Source organism: Semicossyphus pulcher, unplaced genomic scaffold (assembly GCF_022749685.1).
Source record: "Semicossyphus pulcher isolate SPU_LCO1_2020_fin unplaced genomic scaffold, fSemPul1.0.p SCAF_9, whole genome shotgun sequence".
Taxonomy (NCBI): domain Eukaryota; kingdom Metazoa; phylum Chordata; class Actinopteri; order Labriformes; family Labridae; genus Semicossyphus; species Semicossyphus pulcher.
Genome location: NW_027211770.1, coordinates 30,422,563 through 30,445,792, shown reverse-complemented (window position 1 = coordinate 30,445,792; position 23,230 = coordinate 30,422,563). Strand labels below are relative to the sequence as shown.

Genomic DNA, 23,230 nt, shown 5'->3' with positions numbered 1-23,230 from the left:
ATCTTGGAAAAGATGTTTAAGGCAAATTGAGAGAGGGTGGAGATTGGCAAGAGCAATTGTAATTTGCCCAATTATTTGGATTTTGTTTAAACACCTGCAAAACTCAAGTTATTCTCATCCACCGCAGCTTTTATCCTTTGTCTTCAGTACCAATTAGCAAATGTTAGCACGCTAACATGCTAAACTAAGATGTGAACATACAAAACATCATGTTACCATTCTGCTGTTACCATTTAGTATAAAGCAGGGCTGAACCCACCACTGTACAGACACACTGATGACTCCTTGTCTTGTATTTGAGAAAAGAGCAAATTAGACAGAAAAAGTAAACATCTATAATATATGTTACATACTGGACCTCTAACTACTTATTCCCTGTTCACAGGAGACGACCCTTCCTGTGTTTTCTCCAAACTCGATATGTCTCAAGGGCCAACGGTGTACAAGGATCTAGATACATACACGGACAAGAAAGGAAAGGTATACACGAAGGGAAGCGAGGCAGACATGACTAAGCGCATCTTAGAGCTGCATGCCAACTGCGGAAAGTACAATGCCCTGACTAACAACTGTGAACACCTTGCTAACTATGTGCGTTATGGAGTGAAGGTAGCAATGCAGGTACGTTTGTTTCAACCGTGGTTTTTTGCTTGTGCTTCACCTAATCCTGATAACATGACACATTTCACTTAGTCCCCACCAAAGCTTAAAGGAAGAGATGTATATTTTCTGGTAAGTGCACTTAGTATGGAATTAATTTAACATCTGCAAATTGCATTATTGCAATCATTTTGTTCCCATTCTGCTTACAGCAGGGCCATTCAGTTCCTTTTTAGAAGGGCCAAATCTGAGAAAAAAGCTGGGTGGCCAGGGGTAGAACTTTAAAGCTCCTGTGAGCTGAAAAATAATTTTTTAAACATATTAAATTATTTTGTTCTATAAATTATTAAAAGAACAAACTGAGGTTGTTGCAGGGCTAAAATTCATCCACAGACTGCCAACTGAACAGGGTTTGCTTACAGTTTAATCTTATTAAATCTAAGCACACATGGCCTGCAGTCAATGGATGTTGTCCTACTTTGCTTTATTATAATTTCAGCAGCAAAAAACAAAATATTAAAAAAATGCAAAATGTTACTGTTGAACAAAGAGCAGCTCATTCTGTTGAGCTGTTCCTAAACACAAAAGGATGAAAACAAAGATCAAATTTTGACCATCCTGTCTGGACACACTGAACTCACTCTGCTGTTTTTTCAACGCTCTGTCCAATTTATTGTATTGCTGGTGCCAACCTGAATTTAACACGAGCAGCTCTTCATCCGTTTTTTGCTCTGAGATAATCATGTTTTAACCAGTCTTCTGTTTTGTTCACAGATAAGCCTGAGTGGTGAAGGCCTCTGCATTAACGAAAAAGGTGTGAACAGAAAACATATGTTGGACCATTTAAGAAACAAACTAAAAGAAAAGGCGGATCAAGCTCCAGGCCCCAGCAGAAAAAATGGCTAAAAAGCATTTCGCCCAGCAGCTCTTTCATGCCGTCTTGCTCACTTCTGTTTTTTTCCTCATTCAGAATTAAAAACTATGAGCAACTGCTGAGTTGGTGTTTTATTGTCCCTGTTACATGAGCAGGCGTAAGACACGTCTGCACTGTTATAAGAAAGAAACAGATACTGAACAGACATCACACACGAGAATAGTCAAAGAAATAAAGCAATCTTATTTATTTTTTTAACCGCAGTCAAGCTGTTTGAGACACATTTAACCTTTTTAAAACCAGAAGTACTATTTAAGATAACTTACATTTTTATAGAGGGAATATGAAGCCTCGAAAATGATGCCCGTGTGTGTTCGAGAGAGAAAAGATGTGAAGTGCAGAGAAACAAGTCTTGTGACTGGCTTGCAGTAGGGGGGCGGTGTTGGAATGTTTTACGGGTTAATATCGAAGCATTAAAAGCTCTTTTGTCTCAAAATAAATAACAGCAGCATCTCAGAGCTGCGTGAGCCACACATCACGTGATGAGAGCGAGTTCCTCCAGACAGCTGACGACGAGTCACATGAGATACAGTTCCTTAACAATTTACAACCCAGTTTTATAATATGACTGGGTTCATTTGAATTTTTATACCACTATATCAACGTTATATCATCCAATTTAGTCAAATTCTGGTGGCAATTATAATGGCATGTAAAAACAGACCTCATTTTGGTTTTGACTTATTTGGAAAAGAACAAGCTACATATGGAACATGTCAGATCGAAACTCCCACCACGGTGCTGTCAGCGGCTACTCCACTGGCCGAATGCCCTTGGCCTCCTCCAGCTTCCTCAGGGTCTCGTCCCACTGGGTGAACTGCTTGGACAGCAGGAACATCTGCCAATCAGAGGTCAGGGGTCAGTGGGTGGAGCTTTCTCCCAGCAGCAGTTTATTTCATTAAGAGGTCAGTGAGACAGACAAAACCTGAGCAGCAGTCTAAATATGTGTCTGGTTTGTTACTGTGACTGTTCAAATTCAAAACAAATTCACTGGACAAATTATATACTTTTATTTATTTGTATACTTCTTATTAAAAAAGAAATCATCCTGATTAAACAGAAATGTACCATTTTGTTGTATTCCTCGAAAAGCTTCTTCACCTCCAGGGACTGAGCCTCAGTTTGGTCCTGCAAAAAAAACACAGAGAGTGAACAGACAAAAACTACAAAGGGATAAAAGATGCAGGTGAAGAGAGAGAAAGACAGAGTTTACCTGCTCTTTGATGTGAATCTGTGACAGGCGCTGCAGCTTGGTGGCGTGTTCTGGTACATCTGTGAATAACAGAGACACAAAGCTAAAGCCCCTTTGCCACTTGTCAAAAAACTCACTAACACCGGGCATTATTGCTTAGCGGGAAAGGTTACAATCGGCATTCAGACCCGGGTCAAATGACTCTGCAGTAGACCAATGATGGCAATGATGGGAACACAAAACCTTGGTAGACATGCTAATCTCCGCCCCCTTTCTGGCGCGATGCTATGACACGCATTGAAGTTCCAGCTGTTGTCGCGTAAATACAGAAGAACAGCATACAACTGCGAATTTGTTCTTTGTTTTGTGCAAGATGCAGCAACACTGGTAAGACAGCGAGGTGAGAGAGCTTCGTCTGATCCGAGGGGAAGAAGAAATAAGGCCGAAGGTTTCTGTTTACTAACCCTGTTTCCGGCGCGTTTGTGATGTCAAACGGTGACGCAGCAGAAAAGAGACTCAACTGGAAATGGGAAAAGAGACAATCTGCATTTAATAGCGGGTCTTTCTGGGAAAAACCCGCGTCAATGCGCTAATTTTGGTGGGAAAGGGGTATTACAGAGGCCCAAGGCGGAAAACGTACACGAATAGTCCCCCCCCTTTTCATCCAGCAGATGTAAAAGACAACTCTTCCACTGGATAAAAACACTGGAAATTCATATAACATTAAAGTTAAACGAATTTCTCTTTCAACCATGATCGAAATGCCATTATGTTTACAGCATAATCACACTGATACAGCATGCGGTCAGAGAAACTCACCTCTGATGTAGGTGCTGTCCAGCAGCGGCTGCAGGCTGCTGACCTGCTGCAGCAAAGCAGCCTGGGAAAACAGGAAGTCCTCCTCTGTTCAGACAAAGGCACAACAGCGTCACAGTGAGTACTGAATTAGATGGGAGTAGCTCCTTTAGTCTACTATTATAAACAATGTATTTTTTCTGGTAACACACATGTACAAAATAACAACAATGAACTTTACATTTATAGCATACAATATTAGAATTTCAATATTTGTATTTATAAACAATCAATAAAAAATAAAAACCTAAAAGAAAATTTGATTGCAGTTGTAAATAGGTGTTATTCTTTATTCCATATATCTAACCCAGGGTTTTCATGGTTCTTACCAGCAAGAATGAACTCCAGCTTCATGGCATCCGGCACAGCGATGTGGTCAGTGAACTGGGGGTCCAGGTACTTCCTCAGGTCCTCAACTGCACCACAACACCAATAAACATGAGAAGGGACTCACTATGCAAAGTCTAAAATCTGACCACAGAAAAATTCCAGCAGGTACTGATGTTACATTTGTACTTTAAATCTGTGCTTTGCAGCATGATTTGCATGATTTCTTTTAAGCATTTCTATTTAAAATGTGGATTAAATGTGCAGTGGGCTCTCAGTTTGCAAAATATATTAGCCAGTTTCATTCTTGCCATTTGTTGCGTATCATAACCCTCCCTCTCTCCAGGTTTTCTCTCTTTCTCTACAATGACTTCCAAATAATGTAGGCGAAATTCCAACAAATTAAAAAAAGAAAATATAAATTATATTGTAGATTAATTGTCTTGCAACTCTATTGCAAGAACTGCATTATACACTGCAAAGATAACTGTGTCTACGTTGTTTAAGTGGTATCCTTTAATACATACAGAAATAAATGAATAAGTCACAAATTTCCAGTAAATACAAGGCTGTCAGGACTGATGCTGTGACTCACTCTTCTTGTGCAGGATCTTCACTCGTTCTCTCTTGTTGGCTGTATTGGTCAGACCCGCCTGAATCCTGGCCAAAGACTCGGCACACTGAAGGACAAAGGAAAGGATTAGATTTAAGGTGAGTGATTAATAAGGGTAAAGGAAAGTCATTACACTTTATTTAATCCACTTGTATCAGTGTTTGTGTGCAATGTGTGTTATTATACCAAACACATACACAAACTGTCACTCTAAGGTAGTTGCAATATGTAGCAACACAACGAAACAGTCTCTTTCAATCAGTCTTTAATTTGTGCACTCTCTTTTCTGATGTCCTGCCCTTAAGGACCAGAGGTTCGTTACATTTCAAGGAACATGAGCATGTGTAGCATGTAGTCCAAACATGACCATGTGCTTACACATATGCAAGTGAATTACATTTTTAAGTCACCTTTTTTATCTAGCAATACTATTACTTAAAACAATACAAAACATAAAATCAAGCAGGACATTTAAGAACTGGCACTTAATTCGCCCCTACAAATGCATCATCTACTAGGAAACAAATCTACTTCAATGCTTCCTTGTTAGTTATAAATGTTCTCCACATCATATGATGCTCTGATGAGAGGATCCTTTCAGAGACTGAAATGGACTAAACCATCTTTTCGGCCAATCTGCAACACATTTTGTACACTCACTAAAACTAGACCCAGTTTCTTCATCTCACACCTAATGTTTATAAATCTTTGCATTGTTGATTATATCTCAGTCATGAATAGGCTTTAACACAAAAAGTGACCATTATGATCTCAATAACTGACAGCTATCAAACCACCATGCCATCGTTTTAATTTGTACGTTAAAGCTAAACAGCAAACATAGCAGCTACTCATCGGTTACACTACAGTTAATAGTGTCTTATACTTTTGTGAACAGTCGGAATTTCTTGCAAAAATAATTATAATACTCGCCGTGAAGTCAATGTATATATAAAAAAGGGCGTATACTCATCGACATCGACAAAGCTGTCGTTAGCTCTGCTAGGCTAACAGCATACTAGCTTCTTTACTAGCCACTGTGCTCATCAGCAAAGGCATTATTCAGGGAAGTACCTTGGCTGGTTTTCCAGTTTTGTTTCTTCTGTCGCCGTAAATTTGACTCTCCAGCGCCTGAAGACGCATTTCCAGGTTATCTGTATCTAATTTCTTGTCCATTATTGAAACCACTAACGGACACAGGCTACTGAAAAACCCAAACAGCCGTACTCTCCAAACAACGTCGCATACTGATGACGCCTCAGAAACGTTTACAAATATGTAGATTTTATGTCTACAAATTACATAAAAGCATTGGAAAACATGTGATATACCTACTATTTAAAATAAACGTACCCTCTAATTCAATTGTTTGAATTATTTTATGAACGTATCTAGGGTTAAAAATATTTTTTGTTATCGTTGCAGTGCAGAAAGCTGCCGTTAGGGGTCAGTGTTTTGCGGTGGATGGGGTTTTCAGCTGTTTTCCGGTGACAGCAGTGGAATGACAACACCGACACTCACGGCCCTTTCCCCATTCAAGCTGCCTGCAAAACATCGACAAAAGTAAGCTTTTCTTAGATAATTCTACCTCTTCCGAGTACACAAGACAATTCAGTGTGTGGACAATAATAACAATACCCGGGAAGCAAGCACATTTCTTTATTGCAAACAATTCTTTGGTATTTCCACTGGCTAAGTTAGCTTAACTAGCCCTCATGCTAACGTCAGATTCTACATAACATCTGCGTAGTTTGACAGGTTTTGGAGTTTGTTTGAAGGTTTAGCAAGTGGGTTACTGTGTTCTACTAGACTATAACTTGGTAATAACAATACCAACGATTTCATACATACTAATCTGGCTAATTTGAATCTGAATAACCTCAGTAAAGCTGATATTAGCTTATGTTGCACTGCCTGCCTACTTCATTGTGGTTTTGGGGCTGCTGTGCTGAAAGTTTCCTCACTGTTTGCCTGTCTGCTCTGCTGTGCTGTTGACAGAAAGAAGCTGTCTACCATTTGACTTCTGGGACTGTGTTTGGGGAATTTATTATTTATGTGCCACTGGGAGAAGCAGCAGCATCATGGCAGATGACAAGGACGTGTTGAGAGACGTTTGGTTCGGCCGGATTCCCACCTGCTTTACTCTGAACCAGGATGAGGTCACTGAGAGAGAGGCTGAGCCCTACTATGTGAGTAAAGCTACTCTTTGAATTCATGTGGCCTCAAAACCCGTTAGCTGCCACCAGTGGTAAAAGACTCGCCTCGATGCTTTAGAGAAGCCACCTCTGTATTTACGTTAGATATATACGAAATAAATACAGAGATTAATAAGAAAGTAACAAACTGAAAATTAGAATTTCCTCTAGAGGAATTAAATTATGTCTTATTCTAATAGAATCATTGCTTGTGATATACATTTTCAATGCTGCTTTATTTATGGACAGAAGAGATGGAGCACAACCCAACATCTTAAAATATATGCATTCTTGCCATTGCATTGCCACAGCTTTGGTTGTGGTGTATTTAAGTGCAATTAAGTGTGATTGCAAAGCAGTTGAGTACAGATAAGGTAGTTACGCTGTAGCTTATCTCCACATAGTTTGCAGAGACTAAAAAACCTTGTGGGGGAAATTTTTGATTGTAAAGACAACACAAAGCAAGTCGAAGAAAGACTACAATATTCTACGATGTTGTTATTTTATGTAATGATTAACTGTTCACTGTGTCTCCCTAGCTTCTGTTACCCAGGGTAAGCTACCTGACTCTGGTTACAGACAAGGTGAAGAAACACTTCCACAAAGTGATGAAGACTGAGGACGTGGAGGAGATGTGGTTTGAGTATGAGGGGACTCCACTAAAATGGTGAGTCAATCGTTACAGAGTTTTACCAGTTTTTAGGGTCTATATACCAAATCCATGTTAGAAGTGCAGTTTAGTTAAATTGTATAAAATATATATGTTTGTCTTTATTTGGGTGTCAGCTTTATAGTAAATTTAGGTTGCTTTTTCAACTGATAATAATCTTTAACTTGACATTAAACACTCTCCTCCTGGTTGTACTGCCTTCAGTATGCGGCTACATTCTTCAACAAATGCTACACACAGTCAGAACCTCAGAGGTGTATTAACACCACCTGTAACTCCAGAGAGCCTTCACTCCAAGTCTAGCCATTCACAGAGAAACTTAGCTGGTGCAAACTATGGGAAGAAAGTCAGTTTCTAATCCGTTGTGATCGGCCAGTTAATAGACTGTGGGCACAAGGTATAGCCACAAGGTGTCAGTCTTGCAACACAGATAGTAAAGACTCTGGTTTAAAGTATTTTCAGAGTCCAGTAATTTGAGTGAAACACATTAGAGAAAATAATAATAACTTTATTTATATAGCAATAATCTGAACAAGGTTACAAAGTGCTTTACAGAATAAATAGAACAAAACAAAATTAAAACATAGACAGATTAAAAGGGCTTCACAAAATACATAGGTTAAAAAACATGGGCAAGTTACAAATTTATGAATAAGAACAAATTAAATAAATCACTGCAACACATGAAATACCAATCAACTATTAAAAAAGGCCTTCCTTTAAAATATGTTTTAAGGAAAGATTTAAAAACAGGTCAGAGTTTGTCAGCCTAATGTCCTCGGGCAGGGAATCCAGAGCTTAGGGGCAAACGCCTAGTCACCCTTGGTTACCAGCCTTGACCAAGGAACAACTAATAAAGGTACTCTGGAGGATCTTAGATCACGGTTTGGTGCGTAAGGTGTTAATAGCTCTGTAATGTAAGGGGGGGACAGACAGACCGTGTTGTGCTTTAAAAAAGAATTATTATTATTATTATGTTATTAAAATAATCTTAAAATCAATACGCATTTAATGGGCAGCCAATAAAGGGAGGAAGGGATTGGGGTAATGTGGGACCTACGGATGAACAGATTACAGAGTTGATAGTTTTTTAATTATTTGTTGTTGTGTAAAAAAATGTAGAAAAAAATGTTTACTGGTTTTAGCTTCTCATATGTGAAATCCTGCTGCATTTCTGTTTTCATTCTTCAATACGTGATTGTAAATGTATCACCCTTGGGTTTGTAGTATAGGTACACTTTTTAGACATTAGCTTAGGGTCTAGTAACCTGTAACGGGAAGATGTCATCGTTTTGTGGACAAAAAAAATTACAAATATGCATGTTGGCTTCAGGAAAACTATAGCTAAACCACTAACATGGTTAGTTCACGTGACTGACCGTTAAAATAAAATACACTCATTTGATTTGAGGTTGCTTTGCAGGAAAGCATGTTTGCTGAATAACAAGAGATCCACCCAATTCTAAACACAGGAAGCGACAAATAGAAATGCTCGAGTGAAATGTAAACTGCCTCCTGAAGTTCACACAGTGCATCCTGAGAAAGCTGAACTCAGCAACATCAGAAGACAACAACAAATTGCCACTGGTTCTGTCTGCTGGGAAGCACATTCTAAGTTATATTTAAACTAAGCAATCATATGAAGATACTTGCTGCAAAAGCTTTGTAAGAATCAAATTAGATTTGTTTGTGGAACCATAAATAAAACAGAATAAAAATAAATACTTTTAAACTCACTTCAAAGACTTCCCTGTGACCTATCGGAGAAACATTCGTTTTTTGGCCTTGAGAACTGAACCAAGCCTGCCTGTGAAGATCTACTGATAGCAGTCCAAGAGGTTTTTTTTCACCAGTTACATTATCTCCTGTTTGCTTTCCTGGTTCCAGGCACTATCCAATTGGTGTTTTGTTTGACCTCCACGCCTCCAACACTGTCTTACCCTGGAGCATCACTGTGCACTTTAAGGTAAGAGTCTGTAGTGTTTCTCTCTCTCTTGCACTGGCCTGATGTCCTGCTTCAGCCTATAGATTTCACATTATTAGGACGTTATGTATATGTTGCTTTTGTTGTACAAGGAAAGAAAGAAAGAACATTCTGTGCAAGCCGAAGCAGCCCAATTCATATCACAGCTATTGTAAATGACAGATAAACCATGCTAATTAAGCTGTTACTAGCGTTAGCTGATAAATTTCTGTTAGCATACCCGTCGCTGTTTTCCTGCCCCACTCTTTAGTGCAACTATGAACAATTCCTGTTCCCTAAACACAGAAGCCAAAATGCCCAATTGGAGGCATCAAAGCAGCATACCAAATATGAATGACTTTATGGTGGCTGCATCCAATTCCTGAGTAGACTGTAAATCCATGGCTGAAACAGTCAAAGTTAGCAACTAGCTGATGACATCTTTTTCAGCACATTTGTGACAATGTTTAAAGTTCTTCTAGTGGCCAATAATTTAGCTTAATATATAAATTTTTCTGTTGTGCATGTGACAGAATTTTCCAGATCAAGACCTGCTCCACTGCCAATCCAACTCTGTGATCGAGGCTCACTTCATGTCCAGCATCAAGGAGGCCGACGCCCTCAAGCACAAGAGCCAAGTCGTCAACGACATGCAGAAGAAAGACCACAAGCAGCTGTGGATGGGCCTGCAGAACGGTGAGACACACGCATGCACAAACACACACATGTCTATAAGCAGCTGTGAACAAGTATGCTAAAAGGTGAGGAGGGCAAACAGACACACACACACACACACACACACACACACACACACACACACACACTAAGACAAACACATACACATGTCAAAGAAGAAAGACCAGAAGCAGCTGTTGGGCAAGTGACACACATTCACTCATTAACACTCAGATGCACACATGTTGTCTCCCTGTAGCACACGCCTATTTGCAGATTCACACGCACACACACACACACACACACACACACAAGTCTCTCTTTAGTGCGATCGAGTCTTTGAAGCCTCCACTTCCAAAACATCCCCCACCCAAACACCCACCAGCTTCCCTTTCCTTCCGTTTCCACCCACCTGACCAGACAGGTTGATCTCTTAGCGGCTGTCGGTTGTGATTGTGGTGGTTTGTGTAGGTGAAGTTGGGGCTGAGTCATCAGAAGCTTCTGATGTGGGGTGGGGGGGGGGGGTCAAAGTTTGGAGTATATGCCCTCCTTTGAAAAGCAAAACCCAACACGTGTGGTGTGAAATGTTTGGAATCACTGCAGGTCAAGTTGATCAATCAAGGCAACAGTAAACGCTTTAACTGCCGGTGATGTTGCTGCCCTCTGGGGCAGTCAGTGATATTTATACATATATATCCTTGTTTTGATCTATAATTGTCAGGCCTCTCCTGTTTTTAAATGATTTATTATCACCAAAAGGAGTGGCACAAAATATCGATAAGGCAATGTATTGTCGTCCTGACATGTGCAGTACAATTATCAATATTTCAAGTGTACAGCGCTCTAAACAGATTTCACCGTGTCACTACTTCATGACTCCTCACGGTGGCACTTCAGACGTGAATGAGGGTAACGTTAAAGAAATGAACAGGCTGCAGAATTATCATGGGACGCGTATCACATCGTGAGTTACCCTGCGATTCTCAGCCCTAATTACCAAACAATATTTTTTTCCTGTTGAATCATTATAATTATATATTCTGTTGTTAATTTTATATACAGCCAAAAATGTTAAATGTAGGGTTCTAACTAACACATATTTTCATTCATAGATTAATCTGTAGTTTTTTTTGTTTGTAACTCAAAATAATGAGAAGTGGAAAAGGTTGCACGTTCAAATGTCTGAAGTTATTAAAAAAATATTAAATTTAAAATCATGGAAAAAAACTTAAATCTGCATATATTCTACAATGTAGTTTGACTTGAAGACTGGAACAATAATCAGAATATTTTTGCAATCATAGCACAAGCACTTTATTATTTATTTAATGTCATATACAACCGTTCTTAATTATCACTGTGACATTTTTTAGCGTGTTTTATTGTCTATACCAACAGACTTCTTAACTGCCTTCGTTGTTTTGATAACAGTGACAATAAAGATCTATTTTATTTTTATAAATATATAGTATAGTATGTATGTATAGTATGATAGTATGAATAAATATACTTATTATTTCTGCTTTACTTATAAATGTAGTAAATGAGGAATTGAAGTGCAATGAAGACCTAAAATTGTCTCAACCACATTTTAAAAAATGTAATCTCCATTGTTGTGTCATTTTACAGATTATCGGTGATACCCTGTGAAAACATTGTAGGGCTGTTAATGTGAAACAGAGAGGAAGTGCTGCACTAACAGAGCACGCATACAAATGGATTATGCAATAAGGCAAATAAAGGCCAGAAAGATAATTTCTCATATTTGTATGCAGAACTGTTTTGTCATGTAACTGTCGAAACAGTGCACGTTGCACAGAGAATGTTTTGAAGAGGTTTGCATAAAAAAGCCACAACATTTCAGCTGCGTATCAGTCTTCCACTTTCCCATGAAACCAACAGAAGGAGAATGTTTGTATCTAGATAAAATGAAACTAATTTTTGATACAGAAGCCAAGTTATGATGCTATGAACTTTGAAACATTCAGCTTGTGGTTCATGTCCCCGCCCTTTCAAAGTGTTTCTACCTGCATTAAACACAGAAATTAACAATACTTATAGACCAGTCCAAAAAGAGGGAGTTGGCCTGACCTGTTGCACACGAAAGTGAGAGATGAAACCTTCTTTAAACCAAAACTTTCACATCCAAAAGTGACCAGAAACAGAGACAGAGAAACAGGACTGGCTCGTACTTTCATCAAAACAGAAGGTTTTCAGGAGGTTTGTGTGAAAGCGAGAGGCGATGGTTTGAAACCAGCACATGCTGGGTGGAATCACTTTTGCTGCTGAAGGGTTGTCCTCCAACAGACGACCTGAGGTCACGCACCTGTGTTAGTAAGGGCCCAGCCTGCTGAATTGTCCCTGATATAAGATGTTAAATTTCATCAACTTTTTAGGCTAGCTTCTTCTGAATCACTGAGAGGCTACAGGAACGTCCTCGTCTTTTGCAGATGTTTTACACTCTCGTCATAATTAAGCTGCTATCACACGAAGGGTTTAAATGGCATTACTGTCATAATAATCTCTATTTACGTAGGCAGGGATGTGGATTTTATGGGACGGCAAGTGTTCTGGTGTCCGTTGAAATTTTGGCTCAGGCAAGACCCGTTAATTAAAGTAAATCATAAGAAAAACTGGTTATTTTTCTGTAACAGTGCAGCACCTGGGAAAGGAAGTAATGTATCGCTAACATGTTCACCGTTGTCCACAGAGGCTATATCGTTGTCAGACTACAGCTCTAGTCATATTGTCTACCTGAAGGGTGTTGAACCCGTACAGGAATCCAAAGAAGTGTTGTGAAATGTTCATTTGTGCCTTGCAGTATCTCTACTCTGTAGTAAAATGTTTACATTTACTAAATTCATGCAGATTCTGGAGAGTGTCATTGTCTATACACCTTTAAATGTCATCCAGAAGCTTTATATTTTTGTGCCGTGATATCATTCACTTGTTGCACACTGGAGAGGAAGATTTTTTTTAACTCTACATGCTCTATCATCGGGATATATGGCAACATCTGAAAGGTGTGTATTTGTGTTGTTACAGATAAGTTTGACCAGTTCTGGGCCATGAACAGGAAGCTGATGGAGTATTCCACCGAGGAGGGAGGCTTCAGATACATCCCCTTCAGGATATACCAGGTAGCACGCACATACACACACCAACAAACTTTATAGCAAAAGATCTGCTTCCCCTTCCACAATGACCTCATAACTGTACATTTAGAGTCTCTAAACTCTTGAGAGCAAAGCTGAAGTTTGCCTGTCAGGCCAGTAGATGTAGCCAGATAGCTGCTTTGGAAATAACCTTCAACCAGACATCGGCTCATTCTGTGTAGCAAGTCGACAGCAGCAACACAATGCTCCGTTCAAAATGAGCAGCAGGAAGGTAAAAGTGATGAAACAGTTCAAACAGTTCTCTGTTTCTTCTTTTAATGTATAAAAAAGCACGTAATCATTCGTTTTGAGCCTTTTTTGCCTCAGCCTGACGATCACACACACCTGCAGATGAAAAAAACAACATATTATTATTTAATAATTGCATCAAGTTTTTAATATTGTGCAACTAAATAGTGTAAGTAATTGTCTGAGACCAAATTTAAGTTGTTTAGTTGGGCAAATCATAGTTCTTTCTATAAAATACAAGCCATACATTTTGAACCTAGCTTGCAGTGTTGTGACCAAGTCATCTTTGCTCAAGTCGCAAGCAAGTCTCGAGTTACTTCTTCTTGGGCAAGTCAAGTCAAGTCACAGGTTATGTCAAGTCAAGTCGAGTCCTTAGTTAAGTCAAGTCAAGTCACTTTTTTCCACCCAGATCCAGCACTCTGACCTGTAGTATCTTTATAAAGAGAAAACACAAGGTGTTAGCAACCCGTCTAATAATGATATTATTGGCCAATTTATATAACCTGTTCAAAAAGTACGACATGAATTGTATCTGTGTTATCTTGGTACAGACGCAGCCATGATGATGGTCTGCTCTGAGAGCGTGTTGAGTAGTAACAAGTACGACTGATGAGGCTTCTCTTTGGGGGCTTTGATGTTGCGTGTTGCCGTAGCGACGAGTTTGACTGACAGCCAGCCATCCAGTCATGACAGTCACACACCAAGTCAAGTCGAGTCTCAAGTCATTTACTTTTTGTCAAGTCGCAAGACATCAAAACAGTGACTTGAGTCGACTCAAGTCCAAGTCACCAAGTCTCAAGTCCACATCTCTGCTAGCTTGATTAGCTAATGAAACCTGCAGTTTCAATGTTTGACTGCATGAAAGCGAAAGAAAAGGAGAAGAGTTAATCAGTGTTTTCTCACTAATGTTCCTTCTAAGTTCATGACTCTACAGCTGCCCTCTGAGGCAACAAAATAAATTAAATCTGCCAGACATGAGCTGGATCCTACTTCATCATCATTTCTCGTACATTTGATACCTGTGACTCTCCCTACTTATTGTGTGCACTTTCATCGAACCAGGATGAGCCGTCAGGCCTGCCTCAGGGTTCAGTCTGGGATCAGGAGGCGTAGGCAGACAACGGCCTCAGGTCGGGTGTTTCCGCCAAACCTCCGCAACTTTACCCTGACTCAGGTGAAAATTCCCTTTTGGAGGACAAAAAAAAAAGAAGGAAGAGGAGATGAATAAGCGCCTGATTCTCGGCTGGAAAACATTAGCACGCTGCGAGCCAGACAGCGGGGGAAAATGGCCACGCTTTGAGTCAAGCGGGGGTTTCTATGCAGATCAGGAATTGCTGTAAAAGCGTGAAGAATAATTTGATAACTTAAAGTGTTTTGGATGCCCAGAAGATATTTTTTCTCAATAATTTGCACTCTGAAGAACTCATCTGAAGCAACAGTGTAATTAGACGTCACTAAAGTTCTTTTAATCCTACTGGACACCAAAATGTCTCGTCCAATCCACAGGAGATGAAGATTTGGAAAACATCTGGATGTTTGCAACCAAAACATGTTGACAGTCTGCTTTTAGTCTCGTGGTTTTAGTGAATGTGTGCGCATTTAGCCTTGATCTCAAATCACAGCAAACAGAAAGGCCCCCTTCTTCAAAATCACTGTGTACTGCGCTGGCATTAAATCATTAGGGCCTGTCAAGACAAGTTTGGACAAAATAAACAGAAAGAAAAATGAAGCAGATCTGATGGACGTCTTTGTAACGGTTATTCGCAGGAGTGAACTTTCTTAGTAAGCATTTTTTTATTTCCGTGATCACATCAGCTTCCACTGCTGGTAATTTCCCACTGGTGTTTTCACTGAGACGTGCTAGGCCTCACATATGGCTGCATTTACATTTTGCGCAACACCAAAGGCAGGGCAACAGCTGTCAATCACCGTGTGTTTTGCATGAACTCAAAAGCATTTATGGGCTTTTTTGTTTTTACTTTCACATCTTTGGCCCGTAAATAAACAAATTCACACTTCAACAAAAGCATTCTTGTGTTCTGTAATAAAACATAACTCTTTAAAGTGGCAGGCTGAAACATTCAGTCTCACCAACACTAACCCGCCCTCTCAGACATGCACTTGTTGCAGCCTAAAAACTGTAAAAGTGGTGGCGGATGGAAGAAACCCAGACTGTTTTTCATGGCTGAATTGAAAGTTTCCACGGCCATTTATGAGCTTAGTTGGTTTCATGAGTAGTGGAGCATCAAAGCCTGTTTCCAAACATGTTGGAGAAAATAAGCATCATTCCTGAAGAGTCCGGATTGTTGTGGAGATGGGGTGGTTTTTGTCGTACAAACCTCTAAATATTTACAACCAAAGCGAGCCTGGAAAGAAAAAGACAGAGTGGAAACTTAATCAGTTCATTATGAGATTGAAAATACTCATAATGTTTTTTTTTTTCTGCAACTGCTTTCACAGTTCAAAAATGCCTGATGAGAGGCCACAAAAGTTTAGGATGGAGTTTTGAAAGGAAAACTTTGTGCACTTGGGTCAGCAAGGTCATCAATGTTGAACCAGGAAGTAGAGGTGTTCATGGGTCTACCCGAACTATAGGACCCGAGACCTGTCCTGGGACTTATACAGGTTCAGGAGTCAGATCTAGGTTGTGTCCCAGGTCTGTTTTCAATTACCCAAGTGGATCCGAGGAGACCTGTGATCAGCGCTGATCACCAGGGACACTCATCAGCACTGTGTGTCTAACTTTTGCGATGATTTGATCTGATTGAGGTTCAGATTGGACACTGTGGAGCGGAGGATAGATTGATAATAGATAGAGGCAGCAACTCTTCTGTCCAGTCTTCCTTTATTTCAAATGTGGACAAGCAAGACAAGAGAGTAAGCGATGCTAATGCTGCTTATGGCCGACTGTTACGGTTTGACTTAATTAAGACCTGCACATCGCAGGAGCTCACATCACAACAACAAAACAAGTGACGATAGATTAAAATTAGAAAAAGAAGTGACATTCTCATACATAAATAAACATAACATGTTATCAAAAAGGATGCAGTATTGTATATTTCACCGAATAAACATTGTTAGAACTAGCATTTTTTGTCACAGTCTTAATTACCAGTGTTGTCGGGCCTGTTTTTTAGCCGTAACCAGTCTCAGGTGTCTCTCCTCTCAGACATGCAATAGGTTGGTTCTGTATTATCACAGGCAAAAAGGGGGTTATTGTATATGTTTTAAAAGGGAACAGTCAAGACAATGTCAAAGCTAATTTGAGACCTCTGACAGAAAGTCTTAAGTCTGTAAATTTTGATGGATGTTCACAGTGGACAGCTGGGGGTAGGTTGTTTTCCCTTAAAAAACTTTCGTTAAATGATTTATTGTTAACATTGTTTCTTATCTTTTCTATCATTTTTTAGACTAAATAAATGCTCAAATCCCAAGATTTAGCTCGGCCAAACATGGCCAACACTAAGAACGAATGAGACCCCAAAAGCTGAACTTTAATCCAAGAGCTGCACATAACATAAAACAGGAAACATAAGAGCTAAAGTCAAGCAAATATCTCGACTTCTGTGAAAAATGTCACAATGTAACCTGGATTCGTCGTTAAGGAGGGGACACAGTGTTTTGTTGCGAAGAGACCAAACAAAATATGACGACAGGGACACTCACAGAGACACTCAGCTCAGATAAAAACACACTTGATTGAAGAGACGGAAAAAGGTGCAGAAATGCTGAGAAGAACAAAGCGGTTTGGCACTCAGAAGTCACTGTGGTGACTTACAGGAGAACATCCCCCCTCCCACACAAACACACACACACACACACACACACACACACACACTCAGAGTCCTTCAAAGCCAGATTGTGGTCTTTAGTGTAAATAACATGTGCTGTGTTTGATGCAGACAGAATTAATGACAACACTCAGTCCAAATAACAGAGGGCTCATTTCCGTCTGGCCTGCACTCCTCATGGAGACAAAGACACCTCATGGGCATGGGCGACACATTTTTGTGTGTGTGTGTGTGTGTGTGTGTGTGTGTGTGTGTGTGTGTGTGTGTGTGTGTGTGTGTGTGTGTGTGTGTGTGTGTGTGTGTGTGCACTACGTCCTGACCCATCTTGGTCTGGTTTAAATCTTAATATTAATAGTAGTTTATATCCTTTTGAGCGTAACAGTTTTTTTCCTTTTAGAGTTTTTCTTGCACATTTATTCTACATAAACCTGTCACATTATAAATATAGTTGTTAATTTATTAGGTAAAGGTTATAAAAGCCATTCCAGGCATGTTCCTCTCCTTGTTCTCTCCTTTCCTTTGTTACTTTTACATCCTTTTCTTTTTTTAACTGTTTCTTTGGATGACTTTTCGGTGCACATGTTCATCCGTCTTTCCAAGCTTCTGGTTGTGTTTTCTACATATAAATTATTTGCCTTTGTCATTAGAATTGCTTCCACTTGAGCCATTTGCTTGTGTTTAATTGCGTGTTTGTGCGTATCGCCCCTGGCTCGCCCTCTGCTCTGGCAGGCTGCAGGACTTGTTTGGCTGCCAGTGCATCCTCCTGCTCCAGAAGTGACGCCACTCTGTGATTCAAAGAGCCTGAGGGGGGGCCGACCGTCTCGCTGTGTGGAAAGTGAAAATTACTATCCTGCTCTTAAAGACTACTTACATTGTTGCTGTACAGGTACACCTCTCTGTTCCCGCTCCGTGACTAAGTGCTTACTCACAAACCCCCATTGCAAGAGCAGGCAGTCCCCCTCCAGCCGCCTCTGTGTTGTGGAGCTCTGGAAGCTGCGTACTTTGAAAAATGCATGTTTATTGCCCGGCAGATATCTTGTAACGGCTGACTGAGACGAGGGGGAGGCGGTGACTACACAGACAATTACAAAACATGGGAATGCTGGAAACAGCTCATGCCAGAGGCAACAGGTGACATGCCTGTTGTACTCAGGGGGTGGGAGGGGGGACGCTCTGATGCCTGTACCGTAATGTTTTTCTTGGAACCATGACTGAAAATGGAAAACCTTTTGTTTTGTAATCAGGCGGTTACTGCCAGCGGCTATACGGCTTACAGGCTTTAGATCCCTGTGATGTGGTTTTGGCAAACCTAGCTAATCTGTACATCATCGTGCAGAGTCAGATGGTGGTTTAATTTGATAATTAAATCCACGTCTTTGGTTCGTTTCCCCTGCCAAAAACAAACCTTGCCTGTAGTGGTGTCTTGCCCTGCCAATAGTTTTGATTTTGTCCAGCTAAGAGATTTCCGTCTCTTTGATTAAAGAATATTGTTTGGGGTGCCAACAGCTGTAAAAAAAAAAAAAAAAACACTCAATTTTAAAAAAGTTTCAGGGCAACATGTCATCAGAATCGATGTCCCTGTTACCCAGGATTACTCACAGAATATGCCGTCAGCTAGAGGCCTTAACAGGTCCAGAATGGTGGGCCTGAACCCTAATAGACCCAGGAATTTGTTCCCAAATTAGATTTGCCCCATTTTGGCCTGACATTGTGCAGTGAAGAGGTTTCAGAGACCTGGGCTGATTTAGGAATAAAACAGAGCCAACACAACTAACTAGAATATTACTGCTACAACTGCTGTTCCTGTTTTAATTAAGTTGATTCATAACAGTCCACCAGAAAACTTAACAAGGCCTACTTTCTTGTTGACTTCTCCCACACTTTCGAGAGAAGAGGAACCACTTGGCCTGACCCCAATATATTTGTTTCTTGTAGCGTCTTTTTCACCTTTCATTGAAGAGGGTATGTCTTTCCTCTCATCTCACTTGTGCTGCAGCTCAACCTTTTTATTTGTACTTTGGCTCTTGTAATCTGATCCTAATCATCTTGCACGTTGCACACATAGCGCTAATTCTTTTGTCTTGTAATCATCTTCTCGGATAAATTTGGGTGTTACACATGATGAAAAACAGATCCAGACCAGACCTTATGACGATAACACTGTGCGGTTTTGAGCTAATTCGGGTGCCAGATTGTGTCTCCGATCCTAGGTTTGCGTTACACCCTTGAAGACCTTTACTGTACTGACACCTAAAGACCTGGCCAGATAAAACCAAAACTGTCTGCATGACCATTGGCCTAATTAGAAAGAACAATTGGGACTCTGCAGGCATTACGTTAAGAAATTCTGATTAGCCTTAAAGTGTGGAAATGTTTGCATGGTAACATGCATCAGGTCAACCTAGCATGATTCACCGATAAATAATTTAGCACTGAATTCAGCGTCTCATGATGGAGTTTCTCCTCCACAGGTGTGCATTTCAAGTGCTGAGAAAATGAGGACTGCTAAAAAGAGGTTGGAATTTTAATTTACGAATGGACGGTCTCAGAGTTCAGTGGAAATGCTTTCTCTCACCCCTCTCACCTCACGGAAACTCCTTTTGATTGACGCTACTGTACCCCTCCGTCCATTGTCTGACCATCAATTAGGCAGATTGAATCCCCTCCACCAATTAGGCGACGTCTTGAGTTCCGCTGCTCTTTTCACTCAGCGAGAGCGAGCCATCTCTTTTCACCTGAATCCTAATGACACCTCACTCTCATTGTGTCGCCATGTGCTGCTGTGCCAGGTAAGGTGTCACGCCAGCTGAAAAGAAAGTGTCTTCATCCAAGCAATATCACGCTTCTCTCCCTCGGGATCAATATCCCCTTCTTTGTATGGCGACCAGCTCAATTATTCATCACCGGCTATTTAAAAATGCATGGAAGTAGCTGTCACTTAGCACACTCTCCCTGCTTTGGCTCTTGCCGATGATCCCGCACGAAATGCAATGCTTCCTGTCAGTGACTCAGTCTTTCTGCGTAACCTGAGCAGCGGCTTCACGCCTCCACCGCCACCTTCCTCTTGCTGTTTCGCGCCTGGCTCTGTGGTGTGTAGTTACCGCTCGGGTACTCGATCCCCGTCCTCGCTGGTTTCCTTTTCACAGCTCCATGATTAGGCCCTATTGTGTGTCTGACTCTCCGTTTGACACCTCAGGTTGGGTATCGTCCTGAACCACCTTACCTCTCTGAGATGTATTGCTCTACCTACTGAGCAGCAATCGGAGAAACTAATCATTTTCAGGGTTTTATCCCACCGAGCCAACTAATACTGATCACTATTGATCAGAACAATGGCTGGATTATAAGATACAAATCGTCAAATCGGAATTATTGTTTTATAATGTACAAAATAATGTTGTTGATTCAAAGATAATGATAATTATAGAACAACAAAGTTTGGTCTGAAGTAATGCATAAGGATTGCACTAGGATTGTGACCACTGATTATGATATTTGTGGGGGGAGGTTTGCCCTGCTATGATTAGAAAAATAATCATCTAAGGAATTTACAGATGAGTTGTATTTTTAATAATCTAATGGTAATGTTGTCATTATTCTAATGACATTATTGTCATTTATTTCCAATGCGCTTAGCAAGACCTCCAGTCCAAAGTCAAGTCTTTGAATTGGTAATGATATGGATCAATAATTTAAAGCTCCTGTGAAGAGTTTTTCACTGGTTATGAGACAAACTGAAATGAACTCTGATGAATCTATAAGAGCTTAAAAAGCAAACAGACCATCAGCGACGAGATTGATTATTTCTATATAGTTATTTTTAATGCCTGAAACCGCTGGCCCAGGTGTATGTGTCAGACGAAGCGATTACCTGCACGCTGCCTTTGTTTACATTTTCTAGGGCAAACATTTAAAGTGAGTGACACATGTGACTGTTAAAGAAAGCAGGATGAGACTTTCTGTTAAAAAGCACCACTTAAGCATGTACAGGACAAAATCAGCAGAGACATAAGAGGTACGAGACTGTTTCAAATGATAGAAGATAAACCCTGGAAATCCTCCAATATTTTGCCCTTTTTATATGAACACGTCTTACATCTTCAAATGTTTATAATTAGCCTCCAAATGCTCTTCATATTGTTGTACAGTCTTCAGTTAAGTCTATTGCATCCAGTTTTCATACAGAACCTCCCTACATGATGATAATAAGACGGAATGTATTGTGTTTGGGGAGACTGTGACAGCTGGCTTTGGGACCTTGTTTTCAAAGCTCAGTCCAACCGTCAGAAATCTGGGAGTGGTTTTCGACAGACACCTGAAGTTTAACAACCAAATCGACAATGTTGTCAGGACTAGTTTTTTCCAGCTACTTCTCCTAGCCAAAGTTAAAATGTTTTTAAGCCGTCACGACCTTGAGAAAGCCATCCATGCCCTAATCAGTTCAAGATTAGACTACTGCAATGCACTTTATGTTGGCATCTCCCAGTCTTCTCATAGTCGCCTTCAACTTGTGCAAAACGCTGCTGCTCGTCTCTTAACCAACACGAACAGACGAGAGCACATCACTCCTGTTCTTAACTCCCTTCATTGGCTTCCTGTCCATTATAGAATTGATTTTAAACTTTTAATGTTCATCTTTAAAGCTCTTAATGGCCTTGCCCCATCTTATTTATCTGAGCTTTTAACCGTTCGTGAGCCTGGTAGAGCTTTGAGGTCGTCTAACCAACTTCTGTTGGAAGTGCCCAGGTCAAAATACAAACACTGGGGTGACCAAGCCTTTTCTGTTGCTGCTCCCAGGCTCTGGAATAAGCTCCCCGCCGAAATGTGTCTTATTAGGTTTTTTTTAGTTTATTTCATGTTTTACGCTGTAGTGTCACCTCCACTTTCTGAACCTGATTCCAGTGTGTCAGCGGGTATGTTCTTTGTAAAAGTCAAGAGTCTCACTATCACTTTAAAGTCCAGTTAAAAATTCAGTGGTTCTGGTTACGTTAAGTGACCCTCATCCTCAGGGCTGGAGACCAGGCGTCAGGTGCTGGACACCTTTCAGGAGTTGCCCCATATTGCTAATTGGCTAATCAAGCGGATTGCTACAGTAGATCGCAGCCATATTTGACATTGACTGAAGGGTATGCACATTTTTCAAGATTTCACCAGCTAATTTTATGATTGAGAAGATGTGGTATTAAGTGGAGTCGGTAGATGTTTTGGGCTGGGTGATACGGTCAACTCTCAAAGTAAGCCTTCAACTTTATTGTATTTATCTCGAGTTACCTTGAGGAAGTTAAGCATTTGTGATACGTCTAATAAGTTCACAGCATCACTCATATTTTAGCAGTCCCGTCTGTTTACTCATGACAAGGTTTGACAGGAAATAACATTATCTTTTCCAAAGGTTGTGTTGGTAGTGTGCAGAGCATGTGAGCAGAGAGAATTTCCTCTCCTCGCTCACAAAGCTGTTGTTGCTCAAAAACAGCTCTGCGAGGCTCCATTCAATATTGGCTCCTGTGCAACCCAGGTTTAACCCCGTCCCACACAGATCGCTCACTGCTGCAGGAAAAGTACACCTTCAGGACCTCTCAGGTCACGCTATGCAATCCATTGTCGAGCTTGCAGCACACAATTTTTTTACACGCTGTGGTTTGATGTAATATCAGCAAATATCTGGTCTGCCCTCCTTCCAGAATACTTCCGCTGGCACTTCACTCTGCCCACATGCTCCGGTCACATTATAACCCATGGTCAGCGTGCAAGCTAGAAAGTATTCAAGCCCTCCATGTTCATAACCTTTCGACTGCACACTGAACTGTTTTATAGGAACGGTTTAAAATCAAAGTGATGCATTTGTCCCATTGAAATACCATCAATTGGAATTTATTACACAGATTTTCCACTAAAGACTCTGGTATCACTTGGTAAAATGTGATGGAAACGGGGAGCTGCCAATGGATTATGGTGGGCAGAAAGCTGCAGCCCTGTTTCTGGAGAGTGCTCCTGTCTGCTTGCACTAC

The 23,230-nt window shown here is 40.5% G+C and overlaps 2 protein-coding genes across 2 annotated transcripts in view; one reads left to right on the top strand and one right to left on the bottom strand.

Annotated features, from left to right (window-relative positions):
• Window positions 1-1,697: 1,697 nt before the first annotated feature.
• Window positions 1,698-5,755, bottom strand: dctn3 (dynactin 3 (p22)). Its single transcript, XM_069656205.1, has 7 exons — window positions 5,596-5,755; window positions 4,504-4,588; window positions 3,911-3,997; window positions 3,546-3,629; window positions 2,748-2,806; window positions 2,603-2,662; window positions 1,698-2,372 (listed from the first exon to the last, which is right to left on the bottom strand). The coding sequence occupies exons 1-7, from the start codon at window positions 5,695-5,697 to the stop codon at window positions 2,286-2,288; spliced, it is 564 nt and encodes a 187-aa protein (XP_069512306.1). The 5' UTR covers window positions 5,698-5,755; the 3' UTR covers window positions 1,698-2,285.
• A 275-nt stretch (window positions 5,756-6,030) lies between these two features.
• The window catches only part of atg5 (ATG5 autophagy related 5 homolog (S. cerevisiae)), a 37,726-nt gene continuing 20,526 nt past the window's right edge, over window positions 6,031-23,230 (top strand). Inside the window, exons 1-6 of the mRNA XM_069655947.1 lie at window positions 6,031-6,084; window positions 6,520-6,710; window positions 7,256-7,383; window positions 9,274-9,352; window positions 9,883-10,045; window positions 13,070-13,164. Of these exons, the coding sequence (XP_069512048.1) occupies window positions 6,603-6,710; window positions 7,256-7,383; window positions 9,274-9,352; window positions 9,883-10,045; window positions 13,070-13,164 (573 nt within the window). The 5' untranslated portion in view covers window positions 6,031-6,084; window positions 6,520-6,602. The remainder of the gene's footprint in view (window positions 6,085-6,519; window positions 6,711-7,255; window positions 7,384-9,273; window positions 9,353-9,882; window positions 10,046-13,069; window positions 13,165-23,230) is intronic.